At 37.7% G+C, this 24,168-nt stretch overlaps 1 protein-coding gene across 2 annotated transcripts in view; it reads left to right on the top strand.

Moving 5' to 3' along the window:
• ETNK1 (ethanolamine kinase 1) overlaps positions 1-21,139 on the top strand; it is a 44,673-nt gene extending 23,534 nt beyond the window's left edge. For both annotated transcript variants that reach the window (XM_063446671.1, XM_063446672.1), the window contains 4 exons: positions 3,231-3,314; positions 6,100-6,260; positions 17,629-17,702; positions 19,048-21,139. In XM_063446671.1, the coding sequence (XP_063302741.1) occupies positions 3,231-3,314; positions 6,100-6,260; positions 17,629-17,702; positions 19,048-19,120 (392 nt within the window). In that variant the 3' untranslated portion in view covers positions 19,121-21,139. The remainder of the gene's footprint in view (positions 1-3,230; positions 3,315-6,099; positions 6,261-17,628; positions 17,703-19,047) is intronic.
• The last annotated feature ends 3,029 nt before the right edge of the window (positions 21,140-24,168 follow it).

The raw sequence follows: 24,168 nt of genomic DNA on the forward strand, positions 1-24,168 counted from the left end.
CGGAGTTTGGGGAAGCCTTCTTTAAACCAATGTAGGTGTACTCTGTATAGATTCAGGGGCACAGTCTCCCCAATTCTGTACATGTGCACATCCCAATGAACCGTGGTGCACACCTATTATTACATTACACAGAGCATTACTGACTCTTACAGCAGCCTCCGGCTGTGAAAGGGCCTCTCAATAAAGCTTACTTGTTAAAGTGAAAGCTGTCAATGATTACAGAAAATACTGACCTCCACACTTTAAGTAATCCATTTATAGAGGGCTTTCTGCAATGTGGTTAGATAATAAATTAATTTCTTTAAAAGATTACATAGATTACAATTATTGCTTCTAGAGGCTGCTTAGCTGAGGAGTATTAAACAGTTGGCAAGTTTCTATGATAAACGTTGCATTTCATTGAGTAGATTTTTTTTTTTAAATGCTCACAGAACAATGTAGCTAACTTCAGCTTGATCAGGAAGCACGTCTGTTAAACGTACATTTACATTAATACTGTTAGAACAGGTCAGGTTTCCACCCTTTACATTAATACTGTTAGAACAGGTCAGGTTTCCACCCTTTACATTAATACTGTTAGAACAGGTCAGGTTTCCACCCTTTACATTAATACTGTTAGAACAGGTCAGGTTTCTACCCTTTACATTAATACTGTTAGAACAGGTCAGGTTTCCACCCTTTACATTAATACTGTTAGAACAGGTCAGGTTTCCACCCTTTACATTAATACTGTTAGAACAGGTCAGGTTTCCACCCTTTACATTAATACTGTTAGAACAGGTCAGGTTTCCACCCTTTACATTAATACTGTTAGAACAGGTCAGGTTTCCACCCTTTACATTAATACTGTTAGAACAGGTCAGGCTGCCACCCTTTACATTAATACTGTTAGAACAGGTCAGGCTGCCACCCTTTACATTAATACTGTTAGAACAGGTCAGGCTGCCAGCCTTTACATTAATACTGTTAGAACAGGTCAGGCTGCCAGCCTTTACATTAATACTGTTAGAACAGGTCAGGCTGCCACCCTTTACATTAATACTGTTAGAACAGGTCAGGCTGCCACCCTTTACATTAATACTGTTAGAACAGGTCAGGCTGCCACCCTTTACATTAATACTGTTAGAACAGGTCAGGTTTCCACCCTTTATATTAATACTGTTAGAACAGGTCAGGTTTCCACCCTTTATATTAATACTGTTAGAACAGGTCAGGTTTCCACCCTTTACATTAATACTGTTAGAACAGGTCAGGCTGCCACCTTTTACATTAATACTGTTAGAACAGGTCAGGTTTCCACCCTTTACATTAATACTGTTAGAACAGGTCAGGCTGCCACCCTTTACATTAATACTGTTAGAACAGGTCAGGTTTCCACCCTTTACATTAATACTGATGTAGATTAATTTAGAAATAAACAAATATGTTTAAATGTCTATCTGTTCCTGTCCAAATCTGAGATGATTAAATTGCGTATACGCAGAAGTAAGCTCACACTGACACATGGAGTTCAGGTTAAAAGCACTTCAGAAAATTTAATACAATCTGGTTGGAAAACAGTTGTGCAGATCTTTTTAAAAGCAAAATGACATCATCATTGAATATCAGATAATAACAAATAAACATCATTGATTGGATTAAACATTATGTGACTAACTTCGTGTCCACCCACCAATATTATTAATTGGCTCAGGGGTTTGAGTGACCAGCTAGGTGTCCTCCCACCGGGAGGTGGTATTGTTCTGGACAAGGGTGTGGACAGAAGGCTCAGGCGCCATCTTTCCCAGCATGAGGTTTACTCGGTGGAAAGGGGGGCTTGAGCGTCATTTTACACAGTCAGTGATATCAGGCCTCATGTCCAGGTGCAAGGTCTCTTATGAATAGAACATTTCATTACTACTGTGTTCTCGTGGCCTTCAAACTATACTATCTTACAAGTCCTAAGGAGTAGCCGGCAAGTCTTAAGGAGTAGCCAGCACCTCCTGGTACTTGTCCTTGTAGGAAACACGGTCTTTGTCTACTGTATTAATTGGGTTGGGAAATTCAGTCACGTAAGGTAGTTTTAAAATGAACAAGTTAAGTCATGAGGACAAAATGGAGGATTTGAAGAAGTCAGGTTAGGAGGACAAAATGGAGGATTGTCACAATATAAGGTTAAAATGGAGTTAGTACAATAATTCAATACAAGTACAATAATAATTTTTAATAATTCCACATCAATACTGTTAGAACAGGTCAGGCTGCCACCTTTTACATTAATACTGTTAGAACAGGTCAGGTTTCCACCCTTTACATTAATACTGTTAGAACAGGTCAGGCTGCCACCCTTTACATTAATACTGTTAGAACAGGTCAGGCTGCCACCCTTTACATTAATACTGTTAGAACAGGTCAGGCTGCCAGCCTTTACATTAATACTGTTAGAACAGGTCAGGCTGCCACCCTTTACATTAATACTGTTAGAACAGGTCAGGCTGCCAGCATTTACATTAATACTGTTAGAACAGGTCTGGTTTCCACCCTTTACATTAATACTGTTAGAACAGGTCAGGCTGCCAGCCTTTACATTAATACTGTTAGAACAGGTCAGGCTGCCAGCCTTTACATTAATACTGTTAGAACAGGTCAGGTTTCCACCCTTTACATTAATACTGTTAGAACAGGTCAGGCTGCCAGCCTTTACATTAATACTGTTAGAACAGGTCTGGTTGCCATGTTCTGAATGCTCTGTAAACGGGCTCACCTTGTTCCTTGATATATTGGGGTGAAATGGAAAAACACAGAGTACAATACGTATAAAGAGAAATGCACCTAGACATGCAAACTGCAAAATCTCATCTGTTTCATGATAATGTTTCTACCTGCATGTTTGTAGAGGGAGTTTCTATCTGTATGTTAGCGAATAGAATGTCCTTTTTGTTGTTGGTTAATGTTATGTTTTTTTTATTTTAGTATTTTTTGCATTGTACCCAGTTTTTGTGGGATGAGTATGAATGCGGTGGGCTGTGGGGCTATGATCTCAAACAAAGGGCCATGGTGGGCCAATGGTTTTCACTGTGGGATATAACATGAGTCTGACAGCTGGAGGTCACAGGAAATTTCTTAGAGTCCCAGAGAGCCTGTGGCAAGCAGATCCAAAGAATCAGTTCTGTGAAATCACTATTGCCGTGTACTCTAAGGTGCCAGCTGTCGGTTAAAATGTTTGCCTTACTCTGTATTTGTTTGTGCAGGAATTGTGAAGTTCATTGATTATGAATACTCTGGGTACAACTATCAAGCGTATGATATTGGAAACCACTTCAATGAGTTTGCAGGTAGGTATTTCATTGACTTGTCTGTTTTTGTGTTTCTTCTCTATTCGGCTGGTCTGTAGGAGGGTTAGAGGGTAAGTTTATATACAGAAATCCAGTGGTAGAGACTGGTAATGATTGGTTGCCTCTACAACCGTTACATGTAAAGTATATTGTAATCTAGTGACTGCGTGGATTGCTTCATGTACAGAGATTCAGTGTATGAATGATGGTTACGTGTAAAGTATATTGTAATCTAGTGACTGCGTGGATTGCTTCATGTACAGAGATTCAGTGTATGAATGATGGTTACGTGTAAAGTATATTGTAATCTAGTGACTGCGTGGATTGCTTCATGTACAGAGATTCAGTGTATGAATGATGGTTACGTGTAAAGTATATTGTAATCTAGTGACTGCATGGATTGCTTCATGTACAGAGATTCAGTGTATGAATGATGGTTACGTGTAAAGTATATTGTAATCTAGTGACTGCATGGATTGCTTCATGTACAGACATTCAGTGTGAATGATGGCTACGTGTAAAGTATATTGTAATCTAGTGACTGCATGGATTGCTTCATGTACAGAGATTCAGTGTATGAATGATGGTTACATGTAAAGTATATTGTAATCTAGTGACTGCATGGATTGCTTCATGTACAGAGATTCAGTGTATGAATGATGGTTACGTGTAAAGTATATTGTAATCTAGTGACTGCATGGATTGTTTCATGTACAGACATTCAGTGTGAATGATGGCTACGTGTAAAGTATATTGTAATCTAGTGACTGCATGGGTTGCTTCATGTACAGAGATTCAGTGTATGAATGATGGTTACATGTAAAGTATATTGTAATCTAGTGACTGCATGGATTGCTTCATGTACAGAGATTCAGTGTGTGAATGATGGTTACGTGTAAAGTATATTGTAATCTAGTGACTGCGTGGATTGCTTCATGTACAGAGATTCAGTGTATGAATGATGGTTACGTGTAAAGTATATTGTAATCTAGTGACTGCATGGATTGCTTCATGTACAGACATTCAGTGTGAATGATGGCTACGTGTAAAGTATATTGTAATCTAGTGACTGCATGGATTGTTTCATGTACAGAGATTCAGTGTATGAATGATGGTTACGTGTAAAGTATATTGTAATCTAGTGACTGCATGGATTGCTTCATGTACAGAGATTCAGTGTGTGAATGATGGTTACATGTAAAGTATATTGTAATCTAGTGACTGCATGGATTGCTTCATGTACAGAGATTCAGTGTATGAATGATGGTTACATGTAAAGTATATTGTAATCTAGTGACTGCATGGATTGCTTCATGTACAGAGATTCAGTGTGTGAATGATGGCTACGTGTAAAGTATATTGTAATCTAGTGACTGCATGGATTGCTTCATGTACAGAGATTCAGTGTGTGAATGATGGTTACATGTAAAGTATATTGTAATCTAGTGACTGCATGGATTGCTTCATGTACAGAGATTCAGTGTATGAATGATGGTTACGTGTAAAGTATATTGTAATCTAGTGACTGCATGGATTGCTTCATGTACAGAGATTCAGTGTATGAATGATGGTTACGTGTAAAGTATATTGTAATCTAGTGACTGCATGGATTGCTTCATGTACAGAGATTCAGTGTGTGAATGATGGTTACGTGTAAAGTATATTGTAATCTAGTGACTGCATGGATTATTTCATGTACAGAGATTCAGTGTATGAATGATGGCTACGTGTAAAGTATATTGTAATCTAGTGACTGCATGGATTGCTTCATGTACAGAGATTCAGTGTGTGAATGATGGTTACATGTAAAGTATATTGTAATCTAGTGACTGCATGGATTGCTTCATGTACAGAGATTCAGTGTATGAATGATGGCTACGTGTAAAGTATATTGTAATCTAGTGACTGCATGGATTGTTTCATGTACAGAGATTCAGTGTATGAATGATGGTTACGTGTAAAGTATATTGGAATCTAGTGACTGCATGGATTGTTTCATGTACAGAGATTCAGTGTGTGAATGATGGTTACGTGTAAAGTATATTGGAATCTAGTGACTGCATGGATTGCTTCGTGTACAGAGATTCAGTGTGTGAATGATGGTTACGTGTAAAGTATATTGTAATCTAGTGACTGCATGGGTTGCTTCATGTACAGAGATTCAGTGTATGAATGATGGTTACGTGTAAAGTATATTGTAATCTAGTGACTGCATGGATTGCTTCATGTACAGAGATTCAGTGTGTGAATGATGGTTACATGTAAAGTATATTGTAATCTAGTGACTGCATGGATTGCTTCATGTACAGAGATTCAGTGTGTGAATGATGGTTACATGTAAAGTATATTGTAATCTAGTGACTGCATGGATTGCTTCATGTACAGAGATTCACTGTATGAATGATGGCTACGTGTAAAGTATATTGTAATCTAGTGACTGCATGGATTGCTTCATGTACAGAGATTCAGTGTGTGAATGATGGTTACGTGTAAAGTATATTGTAATCTAGTGACTGCATGGATTGCTTCATGTACAGAGATTCAGTGTGTGAATGATGGCTACGTGTAAAGTATATTGTAATCTAATGACTGCATGGATTGCTTCATGTACAGAGATTCAGTGTGTGAATGATGGTTACGTGTAAAGTATATTGTAATCTAGTGACTGCATGGATTGCTTCATGTACAGAGATTCAGTGTATGAATGATGGTTACATGTAAAGTATATTGTAATTTAGTGAATGCATGGCATTACGTTGGATAAGTCTTCCTGTCTGTCTCTTAGGAGTGAACGAGGTGGACTACAGTTTGTATCCTGACAGAGAGCTGCAGCAGCACTGGCTGAGATGGTATCTGGAAGCTTATAAAGAGTACAAAGGATTTAGTACGGAGGTTTCAGAGAAGGAAGTGGAGATACTTTACGTACAAGTCAATAAGTTTGCTCTGGTGAGTAGCTGTAATTATCTTCACATTCTGGGTCTGTCCGTCATTATAGGAACCAACCGGAATCTCCTTTTTGGAGAGAACCCTCTTCATACTGTGTATATATGTAGATATCATACAAGGGATCCTCTTCATACTGTGTATATATGTAGATATCATACAGGGAACCCTCTTCATACTGTGTATATATGTAGATATCATACAGGGAACCCTCTTCATACTGTGTATATATGTAGATATCATACAGGGGACCCTCTTCATACGGTGTATATATGTAGATATCATACAGGGAACCCTCTTCATACTGTGTATATATGTAGATATCATACAGGGGATCCTCTTCATACTGTGTGTATATGTAGATATCATACAGGGAACCCTCTTCATACTGTGTGTATATGTAGATATCATACAGGGAACCCTCTTCATACTGTGTGTATATGTAGATATCATACAGGGGACCCTCTTCATACTGTGTATATATGTAGATATCATACAGGGAACCCTCTTCATACTGTGTATATATGTAGATATCATACAGGGGACCACCCTCTTCATACTGTGTATATATGTAGATATCATACAGGGGACCCTCTTCATACTGTGTGTATATGTAGATATCATACAGGGAACCCTCTTCATACTGTGTATATATGTAGATATCATACAGGGGACCCTCTTCATACTGTGTATATATGTAGATATCATACAGGGAACCCTCTTCATACTGTGTATATATGTAGATATCCTACAGGGAACCCTCTTCATACTGTGTATATATGTAGATATCATACAGGGAACCCTCTTCATACTGTGTATATATGTAGATATCATACAGGGAACCCTCTTCATACTGTGTATATATGTAGATATCATACAGGGGATCCTCTTCATACTGTGTGTATATGTAGATATCATACAGGGAACCCTCTTCATACTGTGTGTATATGTAGATATCATACAGGGGACCCTCTTCATACTGTGTATATATGTAGATATCATACAGGGAACCCTCTTCATACTGTGTATATATGTAGATATCATACAGGGGATCCTCTTCATACTGTGTGTATATGTAGATATCATACAGGGAACCCTCTTCATACTGTGTGTATATGTAGATATCATACAGGGGACCCTCTTCATACTGTGTATATATGTAGATATCATACAGGGAACCCTCTTCATACTGTGTATATATGTAGATATCATACAGGGGACCACCCTCTTCATACTGTGTATATATGTAGATATCATACAGGGGACCCTCTTCATACTGTGTGTGTATATGTAGATATCATACAGGGAACCCTCTTCATACTGTGTATATATGTAGATATCATACACGGGACCCTCTTCATACTGTGTATATATGTAGATATCATACAGGGAACCCTCTTCATACTGTGTATATATGTAGATATCCTACAGGGAACCCTCTTCATACTGTGTATATATGTAGATATCATACAGGGAACCCTCTTCATACTGTGTATATATGTAGATATCATACAGGGAACCCTCTTCATACTGTGTATATATGTAGATATCATACAGGGGATCCTCTTCATACTGTGTATATATGTAGATATCATACAGGGGACCCTCTTCATACTGTGTATATATGTAGATATCATACAGGGAACCCTCTTCATACTGTGTATATATGTAGATATCATACAGGGAACCCTCTTCATACTGTGTATATATGTAGATATCATACAGGGATCCTCTTCATACTGTGTATATATGTAGATATCATACAGGGAACCCTCTTCATACTGTGTATATATGTAGATATCATACAGGGAACCCTCTTCATACTGTGTATATATGTAGATATCATACAGGGGACCACCCTCTTCATACTGTGTATATATGTAGATATCATACAGGGAACCCTCTTCATACTGTGTATATATGTAGATATCATACAGGGAACCCTCTTCATACTGTGTATATATGTAGATATCATACAGGGGACCCTCTTCATACTGTGTATATATGTAGATATCATACAGGGGACCCTCTTCATACTGTGTATATATGTAGATATCATACAGGGAACCCTCTTCATACTGTGTATATATGTAGATATCATACAGGGAACCCTCTTCATACTGTGTATATATGTAGATATCATACAGGGAACCCTCTTCATACTGTGTATATATGTAGATATCCTACAGGGAACCCTCTTCATACTGTGTATATATGTAGATATCCTACAGGGAACCCTCTTCATACTGTGTATATATGTAGATATCCTACAGGGAACCCTCTTCATACTGTGTATATATGTAGATATCATACAGGGAACCCTCTTCATACTGTGTATATATGTAGATATCATACAGGGAACCCTCTTCATACTGTGTATATCTGTAGATATCATACAGGGACCCTCTTCATACTGTGTATATATGTAGATATCATACAGGGAACCCTCTTCATACTGTGTATATATGTAGATATCATACAGGGGATCCTCTTCATACTGTGTATATATGTAGATATCATACAGGGAACCCTCTTCATACTGTGTATATATGTAGATATCATACAGGGGACCCTCTTCATACTGTGTATATATGTAGATATCATACAGGGAACCCTCTTCATACTGTGTATATATGTAGATATCATACAGGGGATCCTCTTCATACTGTGTATATATGTAGATATCATACAGGGAACCCTCTTCATACTGTGTATATATGTAGATATCATACAGGGGATCCTCTTCATACTGTGTATATATGTAGATATCATACAGGGATCCTCTTCATACTGTGTATATATGTAGATACCATACAGGGAACCCTCTACATACTGTGTATATATGTAGATATCATACAAGGAACCCTCTTCATACGGTGTATATATGTAGATATCATACAGGGGATCCTCTTCATACTGTGTATATATGTAGATATCATACAGGGACCCTCTTCATACTGTGTGTATATGTAGATATCATACAGGGAACCCTCTTCATACTGTGTATATATGTAGATATCATACAGGGACCCTCTTCATACTGTGTGTATATGTAGATATCATACAGGGAACCCTCTTCATACTGTGTATATATGTAGATATCATACAGGGACCCTCTTCATACTGTGTATATATGTAGATATCATACAGGGGACCACCCTCTTCATACTGTGTATATATGTAGATATCATACAGGGGACCCTCTTCATACTGTGTATATATGTAGATATCATACAGGGAACCCTCTTCATACTGTGTATATATGTAGATATCATACAGGGAACCCTCTTCATACTGTGTATATATGTAGATATCATACAGGGAACCCTCTTCATACTGTGTATATCTGTAGATATCATACAGGGAACCCTCTTCATACTGTGTATATATGTAGATATCATACAGGGGATCCTCTTCATACTGTGTATATATGTAGATATCATACAGGGAACCCTCTTCATACTGTGTATATATGTAGATATCATACAGGGAACCCTTTTTATACTGTGTATATATGTAGATATCATACAGGGAACCCTCTTCATACTGTGTATATATGTAGATATCATACAGGGGATCCTCTTCATACTGTGTATATATGTAGATATCATACAGGGGACCCTCTTCATACTGTGTATATATGTAGATATCATACAGGGAACCCTCTTCATACTGTGTATATCTGTAGATATCATACAGGGAACCCTCTTCATACGGTGTGTATATATGTAGATATCATACAGGGGATCCTCTTCATACTGTGTATATATGTAGATATCATACAGGGGATCCTCTTCATACTGTGTATATATGTAGATATCATACAGGGACCCTCTTCATACTGTGTATATATGTAGATATCATACAGGGACCCTCTTCATACTGTGTATATATGTAGATATCATACAGGGGACCCTCTTCATACTGTGTATATATGTAGATATCATACAGGGGATCCTCTTCATACTGTGTATATATGTAGATATCATACAGGGGATCCTCTTCATACTGTGTATATATGTAGATATCATACAGGGAACCCTCTTCATACTGTGTATATATGTAGATATCATACAGGGGACCCTCTTCATACTGTGTATATATGTAGATATCATACAGGGACCCTCTTCATACTGTGTATATATGTAGATATCATACAGGGGATCCTCTTCATACTGTGTATATATGTAGATATCATACAGGGGACCCTCTTCATACTGTGTATATATGTAGATATCATACAGGGAACCCTCTTCATACTGTGTATATATGTAGATATCATACAGGGAACCCTCTTCATACTGTGTATATATGTAGATATCATACAGGGGATCCTCTTCATACTGTGTATATATGTAGATATCATACAGGGACCCTCTTCATACTGTGTATATATGTAGATATCATACAGGGGATCCTCTTCATACTGTGTATATATGTAGATATCATACAGGGGATCCTCTTCATACTGTGTATATATGTAGATATCATACAGGGAACCCTCTTCATACTGTGTATATATGTAGATATCATACAGGGACCCTCTTCATACTGTGTATATATGTAGATATCATACAGGGGATCCTCTTCATACTGTGTATATATGTAGATATCATACAGGGAACCCTCTTCATACTGTGTATATATGTAGATATCATACAGGGAACCCTCTTCATACTGTGTATATATGTAGATATCATACAGGGAACCCTCTTCATACTGTGTATATATGTAGATATCATACAGGGGATCCTCTTCATACTGTGTATATATGTAGATATCATACAGGGACCCTCTTCATACTGTGTATATATGTAGATATCATACAGGGACCCTCTTCATACTGTGTATATATGTAGATATCATACAGGGGATCCTCTTCATACTGTGTATATATGTAGATATCATACAGGGAACCCTCTTCATACTGTGTATATATGTAGATATCATACAGGGAACCCTCTTCATACTGTGTATATATGTAGATATCATACAGGGGATCCTCTTCATACTGTGTATATATGTAGATATCATACAGGGAACCCTCTTCATACTGTGTATATATGTAGATATCATACAGGGAACCCTCTTCATACTGTGTATATATGTAGATATCATACAGGGAACCCTCTTCATACTGTGTATATATGTAGATATCATACAGGGAACCCTCTTCATACTGTGTATATATGTAGATATCATACAGGGGATCCTCTTCATACTGTGTATATATGTAGATATCATACAGGGAACCCTCTTCATACTGTGTATATATGTAGATATCATACAGGGAACCCTCTTCATACTGTGTATATATGTAGATATCATACAGGGAACCCTCTTCATACTGTGTATATATGTAGATATCATACAGGGGATCCTCTTCATACTGTGTATATATGTAGATATCATACAGGGAACCCTCTTCATACTGTGTATATATGTAGATATCATACAGGGGACCACCCTCTTCATACTGTGTATATATGTAGATATCATACAGGGGACCCTCTTCATACTGTGTATATATGTAGATATCATACAGGGAACCCTCTTCATACTGTGTATATATGTAGATATCATACAGGGGACCCTCTTCATACTGTGTATATATGTAGATACCATACAGGGAACCCTCTTCATACTGTGTATATATGTAGATATCATACAGGGAACCCTCTTCATACTGTGTATATATGTAGATATCATACAGGGGACCCTCTTCATACTGTGTATATATGTACAGATCATACAGGGATCCTCTTCATACTGTGTATATATGTAGATATCATACAGGGAACCCTCTTCATACTGTGTATATATGTAGATATCATACAGGGGACCCTCTTCATACTGTGTATATATGTACAGATCATACAGGGATCCTCTTCATACTGTGTATATATGTAGATATCATACAGGGGACCCTCTTCATACTGTGTATATATGTAGATATCATACAGGGGATCCTCTTCATACTGTGTATATATGTAGATATCATATATGGGATCCTCTTCATACTGTGTATATATGTAGATATCATACAGGGAACCCTCTTCATACTGTGTATATATGTAGATATCATATATGGGATCCTCTTCATACTGTGTATATATGTAGATATCATACAGGGAACCCTCTTCATACTGTGTATATATGTAGATATCATATATGGGATCCTCTTCATACTGTGTATATATGTAGATATCATACAGGGACCCTCTTCATACTGTGTATATATGTAGATATCATACAGGGGACCCTCTTCATACTGTGTATATATGTACAGATCATACAGGGATCCTCTTCATACTGTGTATATATGTAGATATCATACAGGGAACCCTCTTCATACTGTGTATATATGTAGATATCATACAGGGGACCCTCTTCATACTGTGTATATATGTACAGATCATACAGGGATCCTCTTCATACTGTGTATATATGTAGATATCATACAGGGGACCCTCTTCATACTGTGTATATATGTAGATATCATACAGGGGATCCTCTTCATACTGTGTATATATGTAGATATCATATATGGGATCCTCTTCATACTGTGTATATATGTAGATATCATACAGGGAACCCTCTTCATACTGTGTATATATGTAGATATCATACAGGGGACCCTCTTCATACTGTGTATATATGTACAGATCATACAGGGATCCTCTTCATACTGTGTATATATGTAGATATCATACAGGGAACCCTCTTCATACTGTGTATATATGTAGATATCATACAGGGGATCCTCTTCATACTGTGTATATATGTAGATATCATACAGGGGACCCTCTTCATACTGTGTATATATGTACAGATCATACAGGGAACCCTCTTCATACTGTGTATATATGTAGATATCATACAGGGGATCCTCTTCATACTGTGTATATATGTAGATATCATACAGGGGATCCTCTTCATACTGTGTATATATGTAGATATCATATATGGGATCCTCTTCATACTGTGTATATATGTACAGATCATACAGGGATCCTCTTCATACTGTGTATATATGTAGATATCATACAGGGGATCCTCTTCATACTGTGTATATATGTAGATATCATACAGGGAACCCTCTTCATACTGTGTATATATGTAGATATCATATATGGGATCCTCTTCATACTGTGTATATATGTAGATATCATACAGGGAACCCTCTTCATACTGTGTATATATGTAGATATCATACAGGGAACCCTCTTCATACTGTGTATATATGTAGATATCATACAGGGAACCCTCTTCATACTGTGTATATATGTAGATATCATACAGGGGATCCTCTTCATACTGTGTATATATGTAGATATCATACAGGGGATCCTCTTCATACTGTGTATATATGTAGATATCATACAGGGGATCCTCTTCATACTGTGTATATATGTAGATATCATACAGGGGACCCTCTTCATACTGTGTATATATGTAGATATCATACAGGGGACCCTCTTCATACTGTGTATATATGTAGATATCATACAGGGGATCCTCTTCATACTGTGTATATATGTAGATATCATACAGGGAACCCTCTTCATACTGTGTATATATGTAGATATCATATATGGGATCCTCTTCATACTGTGTATATATGTACAGATCATACAGGGATCCTCTTCATACTGTGTATATATGTAGATATCATACAGGGACCCTCTTCATACTGTGTATATATGTAGATATCATACAGGGGATCCTCTTCATACTGTGTATATATGTAGATATCATACAGGGACCCTCTTCATACTGTGTATATATGTAGATATCATACAGGGGATCCTCTTCATACTGTGTATATATGTAGATATCATACAGGGACCCTCTTCATACTGTGTATATATGTAGATATCATACAGGGGATCCTCTTCATACTGTGTATATATGTAGATATCATACAGGGAACCCTCTTCATACTGTGTATATATGTAGATATCATATATGGGATCCTCTTCATACTGTGTATATATGTACAGATCATACAGGGAACCCTCTTCATACTGTGTATATATGTAGATATCATACAGGGAACCCTCTTCATACTGTGTATATATGTAGATATCCTACAGGGAACCCTCTTCATACTGTGTATATATGTAGATATCATACAGGGAACCCTCTTCATACTGTGTATATATGTAGATATCATATATGGGATCCTCTTCATACTGTGTATATATGTACAGATCATACAGGGATCCTCTTCATACTGTGTATATATGTAGATATCATACAGGGACCCTCTTCATACTGTGTATATATGTAGATATCATACAGGGGATCCTCTTCATACTGTGTATATATGTAGATATCATACAGGGACCCTCTTCATACTGTGTATATATGTAGATATCATACATGGGATCCTCTTCATACTGTGTATATATGTAGATATCATACAGGGACCCTCTTCATACTGTGTGTATATGTAGATATCATACAGGGAACCCTCTTCATACTGTGTATATATGTACAGATCATACAGGGGACCCTCTTCATACTGTGTATATATGTAGATATCATACAGGGAACCCTCTTCATACTGTGTATATATGTAGATATCATACAGGGGATCCTCTTCATACTGTGTATATATGTAGATATCATACAGGGAACCCTCTTCATACTGTGTATATATGTAGATATCATACAGGGGATCCTCTTCATACTGTGTATATATGTAGATATCATACAGGGAACCCTCTTCATACTGTGTATATATGTAGATATCATACAGGGAACCCTCTTCATACTGTGTATATATGTACAGATCATACAGGGGACCCTCTTCATACTGTGTATATATGTAGATATCATACAGGGAACCCTCTTCATACTGTGTATATATGTAGATATCATACAGGGGATCCTCTTCATACTGTGTATATATGTAGATATCATACAGGGAACCCTCTTCATACTGTGTATATATGTAGATATCATACAGGGGATCCTCTTCATACTGTGTATATATGTAGATATCATACAGGGGATCCTCTTCATACTGTGTATATATGTAGATATCATACAGGGACCCTCTTCATACTGTGTATATATGTAGATATCATACAGGGGACCCTCTTCATACTGTGTATATATGTAGATATCATACAGGGGACCCTCTTCATACTGTGTATATATGTAGATATCATACAGGGAACCCTCTTCATACTGTGTATATATGTAGATATCATATATGGGATCCTCTTCATACTGTGTATATATGTACAGATCATACAGGGGACCCTCTTCATACTGTGTATATATGTAGATATCATACAGGGGATCCTCTTCATACTGTGTATATATGTAGATATCATACAGGGAACCCTCTTCATACTGTGTATATATGTAGATATCATACAGGGAACCCTCTTCATACTGTGTATATATGTAGATATCATACAGGGGATCCTCTTCATACTGTGTATATATGTAGATATCATACAGGGAACCCTCTTCATACTGTGTATATATGTAGATATCATACAGGGGATCCTCTTCATACTGTGTATATATGTAGATATCATACAGGGGATCCTCTTCATACTGTGTATATATGTAGATATCATACAGGGACCCTCTTCATACTGTGTATATATGTAGATATCATACAGGGGACCCTCTTCATACTGTGTATATATGTAGATATCATACAGGGGACCCTCTTCATACTGTGTATATATGTAGATATCATACAGGGGACCCTCTTCATACTGTGTATATATGTAGATATCATACAGGGAACCCTCTTCATACTGTGTATATATGTAGATATCATATATGGGACCCTCTTCATACTGTGTATATATGTAGATATCATACAGGGGATCCTCTTCATACTGTGTATATATGTAGATATCATACAGGGGATCCTCTTCATACTGTGTATATATGTAGATATCATACAGGGGATCCTCTTCATACTGTGTATATATGTAGATATCATACAGGGGACCCTCTTCATACTGTGTATATATGTAGATATCATACAGGGAACCCTCTTCATACTGTGTATATATGTAGATATCATACAGGGAACCCTCTTCATACTGTGTATATATGTAGATATCATACAGGGAACCCTCTTCATACTGTGTATATATGTACAGATCATACAGGGGACCCTCTTCATACTGTGTATATATGTAGATATCATACAGGGACCCTCTACATACTGTGTATATATGTAGATATCATACAGGGAACCCTCTTCATACGGTGTATATATGTAGATATCATACAGGGAACCCTCTTCATACTGTGTATATATGTAGATATCATACAGGGAACCCTCTTCATACTGTGTATATATGTAGATATCATACAGGGAACCCTCTTCATACTGTGTATATATGTAGATATCATACAGGGAACCCTCTTCATACTGTGTATATATGTAGATATCATACAGGGAACCCTCTTCATACTGTGTATATATGTAGATATCATACAGGGGATCCTCTTCATACTGTGTATATATGTAGATATCATACAGGGAACCCTCTTCATACTGTGTATATATGTACAGATCATACAGGGGACCCTCTTCATACTGTGTATATATGTAGATATCATACAGGGACCCTCTACATACTGTGTATATATGTAGATATCATACAGGGGATCCTCTTCATACTGTGTATATATGTAGATATCATACAGGGATCCTCTTCATACTGTGTATATATGTAGATATCATACAGGGAACCCTCTTCATACTGTGTATATATGTAGATATCATACAGGGGACCCTCTTCATACTGTGTATATATGTAGATATCATACAGGGAACCCTCTTCATACTGTGTATATATGTAGATATCATACAGGGAACCCTCTTCATACTGTGTATATATGTAGATATCATACAGGGACCCTCTACATACTGTGTATATATGTAGATATCATACAGGGGACCCTCTTCATACTGTGTATATATGTAGATATCATACAGGGACCCTCTACATACTGTGTATATATGTAGATATCATACAGGGGATCCTCTTCATACTGTGTATATATGTAGATATCATACAGGGGATCCTCTTCATACTGTGTATATATGTAGATATCCTACAGGGAACCCTCTTCATACTGTGTATATATGTAGATATCATACAGGGAACCCTCTTCATACTGTGTATATATGTAGATATCATACATGGGATCCTCTTCATACTGTGTATATATGTAGATATCATACAGGGAACCCTCTTCATACTGTGTATATATGTAGATATCATACAGGGGATCCTCTTCATACTGTGTGTATATGTACAGATCATACAGGGGACCCTCTTCATATGTTACATGTTAACCTGCCTCCTTTTGGTCTCCGCAGGCATCTCATTTCTTTTGGGGTTTGTGGGCTCTGATTCAAGCAAAATATTCCAAGATTGACTTTGATTTTCTTGGGTAAGTCCTGTAGCAACATGTATTTTACACTTGGCATGAACCTTAAGTTTTGTTCTTCATGTGAAGTAATGAGGCACTCAGGGAATGGCGCCTGGTCTGCAGGGACACTGGCAAACTTTTGAAAATCTAGAAAACAGAATTAGACTGGGCTCTACATCAGAGACCCTGCAGAAATAAAATCTCCTATATTTACACATGGCTTATTCCATGTGTCAATAAACGGCATGTATGACATAATCAAAGCACTATAAACCAAGCCCCCTGACTCGTGCATTAGGTAACTCCTCCTCCACCCCTATTGGTGGAATTGACTGTTTAATGTGAAGCTGTGATTGGTGGAACTAATGCGTCTTCGGCTACATGTATCACATCTCTGGCTGAGAAACCAGTGCCACGATACCCTCAGTAATACAGGTCAGTAAAATGCAGTGAGTGACCGTTTCATTCACCAATTGGAGATAAAAGCAGTATCTGTTGATGGTGAAGTCTGTGCTCTGCTTCAGTTATCGCTTAACCCCTTAAGGACACATGACATGTGTGACATGTCATTATTCCCTTTTATTCCAGAAGTTTGGTCCTTACGGGGTTAAACACTGTAAAAGTTAATTTTTAAAACTCATGGAGGTTTTGTTTAATATAAACTTTTTGGAATATAAGACACACCCAAATATTTTGAATTGAAATTTAGAAAAAGGGGGGGGAACCAACAATAAGTTAATGTCTTAACCTGTTTAGTGTCTCTTATTACCCCTTTGTTGTCTCGTGCATGCTCTGAACCCCCTCCCCCCCCTTGTAGCTATAACCTGTTGTTCTACTATGGTGTCACGCACTGTGGGTGAGGATTTCCTTTATCTTCTAACTGGTCTGGCAGGAAGCTCTCACTGCTCTCCCTGTCTCCGGTCAGACCTTGGAAGGATAAAGAATATCTCTATCCCTGTCTGGGAAAAGTACGCAAAGTGCCAGGCTGGAGGAAGGAATTACCTGGGTGCAGGTAGTTTTTCTATCCCAAATTTCGGGGTAAAAATGGCTCCCTATATTGTGAAAAATATGTTAACCGTTTCCATGAGGTCTGTCTTGCCATGTAAGTAGCTAAGCTAAAAATGGTCCGTGTATGTTAAAATCAACCCTTTAATCTGTACAATAAGTTCTGTAAGATTTATCCAGACAGTTCTTTTCTGTTTAAATTCAAAATGTTTGTTTTATCTATTGATAATGGTCTTTGAAACCAAATCTATAATTTCTACATTGTGAATCTAATTCGTAGTAAATTGATTTTATTAAACCATATGCAACATTGAGGAGGTTACTGTTCTGGTGCAATATTTACTGTTCTTGTTTCTTTCAGGTACGCTATCGTGAGACTTAACCAATATTTCAAAATGAAGCCTGAAGTAACTGCGCTGACCGTCCCGAAGTAATGAGGCAAACTCCATGCGTTGTCCTCGGTTTGTTTATATTTTCCTGAGGACCAGTTTGGAAACTTCTCGTAAAATGTCTTTTTGTCTAGTCTTCTGGATCATGACGGCTGTCTCGCTCTGTGCTTGGCCCCTTTTGAGCGTCCAAATGAGGTGCTCAGAGCTCCGGCATTGGAAGGTTTAAATATATTTTAGATGAAAAGCTTCTGTTCTGGAACAACTGTCACAAATGACTCCTGGAGGCTTTTTGTATTTTTTTTTTCTTATTTTCTGTAAATGTCTAACTTTTAATTTCCGATTCATGATGTTATGACTCGTTACATCAATCTTACTTACAGGTGTTTTTATTTTATTTGGTCAAATCATTTACTGCACATTCTGACTGTTGATCTAGTTCGTGTGTCTGTTGCTCAATCGCCATATTGGTGTCCTTACAGTAAGGCCTAACTTTCAGATACAGTACGTCAACGGGAAAGGTCGAACGTTCAGATTTTGGTAAATGATTACCTGTGCATCTCTGACCACAGGGTTGATGACCTCATAATTATCCATTTTCTTTTTTTTATAACTGGAATTCCACCACTCCTCAGCTCCTCGGGGGTGGAAAGTCTACGATTTGGGCTTTGCAGGGTTCTTTACATTCTACTAGGTCACCACCAACTAGCTTAGTCTAAATGAACCTTTAATGCCCAAATCACACAATATTTATTTTTGAAAGTATAAGATTTCCACTGGAACACTAAGTACCCCCAAAATATACGTTGAACCACTAACACATGCATCCCTGACAAGCAGCGAGAGCACACCTTTGCACAGCAGGTTATTAAGCCTGAAATTCAGAAAACTCCACAATGTTAAGATCATCCAGCGCTGTCTCCAAACAATTACTTGTAAATCTTGATTTATCCATAAAAACCCTTTTCATGGGCTCAGGGAGACAGACCATCTCTCAGACAGTGAAAGGGCCATTCCTGAATTGGAGACTGTTCGCAGTTCTGCTGTATTGGTTTAATTTTGTCGGACCGTTTTCAACTTGGTGAAAAAGCTCCTCGTAGAACTACTGTACAATGCTTTTAGTTCCTGTTTTGTATCTGCTGTGCCTACAATGGCTTGTAAAACACATTGTGTGGTGGTCCAGCCGTGTTAGTGCTGTGCTTGTTGCATGTTGGGCAGACTCTAATCACGGTATATACCTGGAGACAGATTAATCCTTCATATCTGAGAGCGTGGCTGTGTATTGTGTTCGTTTTTACTCCTTTCACAGCAAAGTATGATTTTAGTGATGCATGAGCCTTTCCAAATGTTAATATTATAAGTGTCAATGAAATGTATTGTTGGTTAACAGGAAGATAAGGGGTTTATTTACTAAACAGTAAGTTAGTATGATGTTTCCAAACTATTATACATTGAAAAATGATTTGCGCAAGCAGTTTGCTACTGGGTTCCATCTACTAATTTTATTTTTAAATATATGATTACTTTCTGTTTTAATTTCTCGGTTTGATCATCACTTACTGTTTAGTGAATAAACGTTTATTTACTTCCTGAATTTTCCCACAGATAGAAAATGTCAGCAAACTGTGGGAATATATTTTAAAGAACACTTGTCACATTTTCCGTCTGTGTAGTCGGCTGTGGCAATGTTTGTTTACCTATTATTTAATGCTACACTGGGAACAGGACAGGTTTCTAAGAAAGGTTTTTCAATGTTTTGTGTCTTTTTGCAGCCATGTTGTATTGTGCACTTTGCACAGAGCAGAGTCTGATGCCTTGCGCAGTTTTCAGTAACGGGTATGCATCAGCAAGATGTTTCTGTAAATCAAATAACCCACCCATTTCATGTGGCCTGGCTGTGATATGACCTTACAGGGCTCCTTGGATTGCACAGAATAATGTCAATTGTGCAGTACTGCCTTTTGCAACACGTTCCTATGTAATCTAAGTATCTTCCACTCGCATGTAGCATTTTGTAAATACAAAACCAGTGTAAATATGTGTAAATTATACAGTAGATCTGTTTTACTCATGTCTTCTGTAATGCTTTGTATTTTGTTTTTTTTGTTTGTTTTTTTAATCTATTCTAAAACCCTAAAATCTGTGTTTCTCACTGCGTGAGAGAAAAAAGGCTTCTAGTATAATCAGAAGTGAAACCTGGCCAGATTTCTATCTTCTGTGATTTTGTAAAATGTTTATCAGCACTTTCTAATGAGTTATTAAGCTAATTTAGTAGAAACAGATATAGTGAGCGTTTTTAAAGCACTTTAGGCGCAGTGGGAAGGCCCCTTTGGCAAGTCTTGGCCCTGCATCACAGCTGTAATAAGACAAGAAAGGAATGCGTTTCTAATACACAGTTAGAGGCAAAAATCTATGCTGGAAGCCTTACTGTGTTTTCTGTGATTAAAAAAGGTTTTAATCCAAAATAGACAATATAAATATTAAAACGTGATCAGACTGGCCAACATATCACTGTGTGTAATTTTCTTTAATTGTTCATTTTAGAGCTGACGCTTACCCTTCAAACAGTGCGTCAGATACCTGAGTGAACGCCACAATATTCTCTCCGCTCTATTGCTTTAAACGTGCATTAGAAGTTACATAAGATAAATAGTTTTCTCATTTTTCAGATCTCAATATTATCTTAGATGCTTCAAGTGTCTAATTTATAAGATGGTTTAAAATAAATATATATTTTCGTGTCACTCGGACTGCTCTGACAGTGCATGGCACTGAAGCATTAAGCAAAATCAATCAGGCTGGTCCCAACATCAGCCGAGGGTATAGGACAGACTGATGCAATGTCTGGATCCCCAGGTCTCAGAGTCCCTCAAATTAGGGATATTTGAGGGACTGACACAGTATCTGGATCCCCTGCTGTCTGAGTCCCTAGTCTTAAGGATATATAAATATAGTGTCTGAACACTCTGGATCTTCTAAATCTGTTTGAAATCAGATTTGTGGAATGGACATGACTGAGTATCTGTGTACAATTATCTATAATGTGAATACTGACCAAAGACACAGAAATCGAGCACTTTGTTCCAAACGTTTACTGTATCTGATAAACTAGCTGCGTGTCCCTTCGGTTAGATTATACAAACTGTGAATATAGAGTTATTTAAAACATGGATTGCAGGATTTTGGGTCCATTGAGAGGCTCTGGTTAGTCATAGTGAATATCATTGCAGTTATACCTACTGTTGTAATAATAAATTACTGCTACCAAGTGCATTTACTGATGTTTATATGGTACGCGAGACAACTGTTTTTGTTTGTGTGGGTGTTATTTTTTCTTTGTTTTTCAGGAAAATAATGTTTCAGGTGTATATCCATAATGCAGGGTAGAGGGCCTCTGCCAATGAAATTCTATCAACATTGGTGGAGATTTATAAAACTGAGATCTGAACACTTCTGCAAAGTTGCCAATGGAATGTTCCTGCAGATTCCGCTGGATTCCGTGGTGATTGACCCACTTATAATGCTTTGCAGGATTGTGGTCTGCGTCTTGCTTGGCATTACTCTTTGATCTGCTCCACCTGTCATTGTCTAGGACACTGGTGTCATTACTCCAGGTGTTTATATTTGGCCAAAGATGAGGATAGTAGTCCACTAAAGTTGGAGTGCAAATTGTTCATTACTGTCCTACAGGAAGCAGCGGGTACTGCAGAGCTCACAATTAACAGAACCTCTCTGAGCTGGGCACTCTTACAGTATAACCTCTCTGAGCTGGGCACTCTTACAGTATAACCTCTCTGAGCTGGGCACTCTTACAGTAGTTCTTTAATCTTCTAGGGTCTTTGCATAGGGTGAGGAGACCCCTGAAGGGGACACACCTTTTCAGTATGCAGCAACCCTCTATTCAGAGCTCCTAGTGTGTTGTCACAGAGAAGACCATTAGAATAATAAGATCAGTCCTTTTATTTCTCCCATGGATAGATTATTTCAGGTGTGGATTCAAATGCTTTTGATTTAGACGAATCAATTTGTCTGTGGAGTGGTTGGGGGGGAAAAGGGGTTTAATGTCTGAGAGAACCACATGGACGACACAAGACTGGGATCCTATGTATTCACAAGGCGATGTCGGATTCCCTCAGCTGGCGCTAGTGATGGCTACGGGAATTAACAAAACTTGACATCTGAAGCTCTGCCAGTTTCAAGTTTTGTAATCTTAAGGGACACCATAGTCACCAAAACAACTTTAGCTTAATGAAGCAGTATTGGTGTAGAGCTCATGTCCTCTGACATTTACAGTCCCAGTCACATCTCCCTGCATACAACTTACACAGGCTTCCCTAAACACTTCCTGTAAATAGACATCTAATGTGTACACTTTATTTATTGCAAATTCTGTTTAGTTTAGAGTTTTTATCTCCTGCTCTGTTAATGGCTTTCTATTATTCCTTTCTGGACCCTGCAGGAACATCCTGTGTGTGATTAAAGTTCAATTTACAGAGCAAGAGATAAAAACTTCCTAAGTAGATTACCATCTTATTGAAAATGAAACCAATTTCTTTTAATGGAGAGTGTGTCAGTCACAGCCAAGGGAGGTGTGGCTAGGGCTGCATAAACAGAAACAAAAGTGATTTAACTCCTAAATGGCAGAGAATTGAGCATTGAGACTGCAGGGGCATGATCTATACACCAACACTGCTTCATTAAGATGACTATAGTGTCCTTTAAATATATGCCAACGTAGTCCCTGCTTTATCTTTTGACTACGAAATCAATGAGTATTTCATAAAGATTCTATCGTTCCGTAATACTCTGACACTATAATGTGGTGACAGCTGCTTTGTCTGTTTTGTGTAACTGGAAGTGGGCCAAGCTTCCCATTACTAATGTCGAGTCTAGCGTGAGGCAACAATCAGATCAATTCCTTGTGCTCTGTGACATTGGGGGCGCTTGAGACATAGTGTATCAGAGCTGGCCAGGCACACCTTCAGTGTTTATCAAATAAAACCGATTATGTGGCTATTCCCAGGGAGAATGTAACGTGTGAAGGCCCTACTTGTGTTTGCTTGTTGATTCTGCTTATTTTGGAATAATTTGGGTAA

The sequence above is a fragment of the Pelobates fuscus genome, chromosome 3 (assembly GCF_036172605.1).
Source record: "Pelobates fuscus isolate aPelFus1 chromosome 3, aPelFus1.pri, whole genome shotgun sequence".
Lineage (NCBI taxonomy): Eukaryota > Metazoa > Chordata > Amphibia > Anura > Pelobatidae > Pelobates > Pelobates fuscus.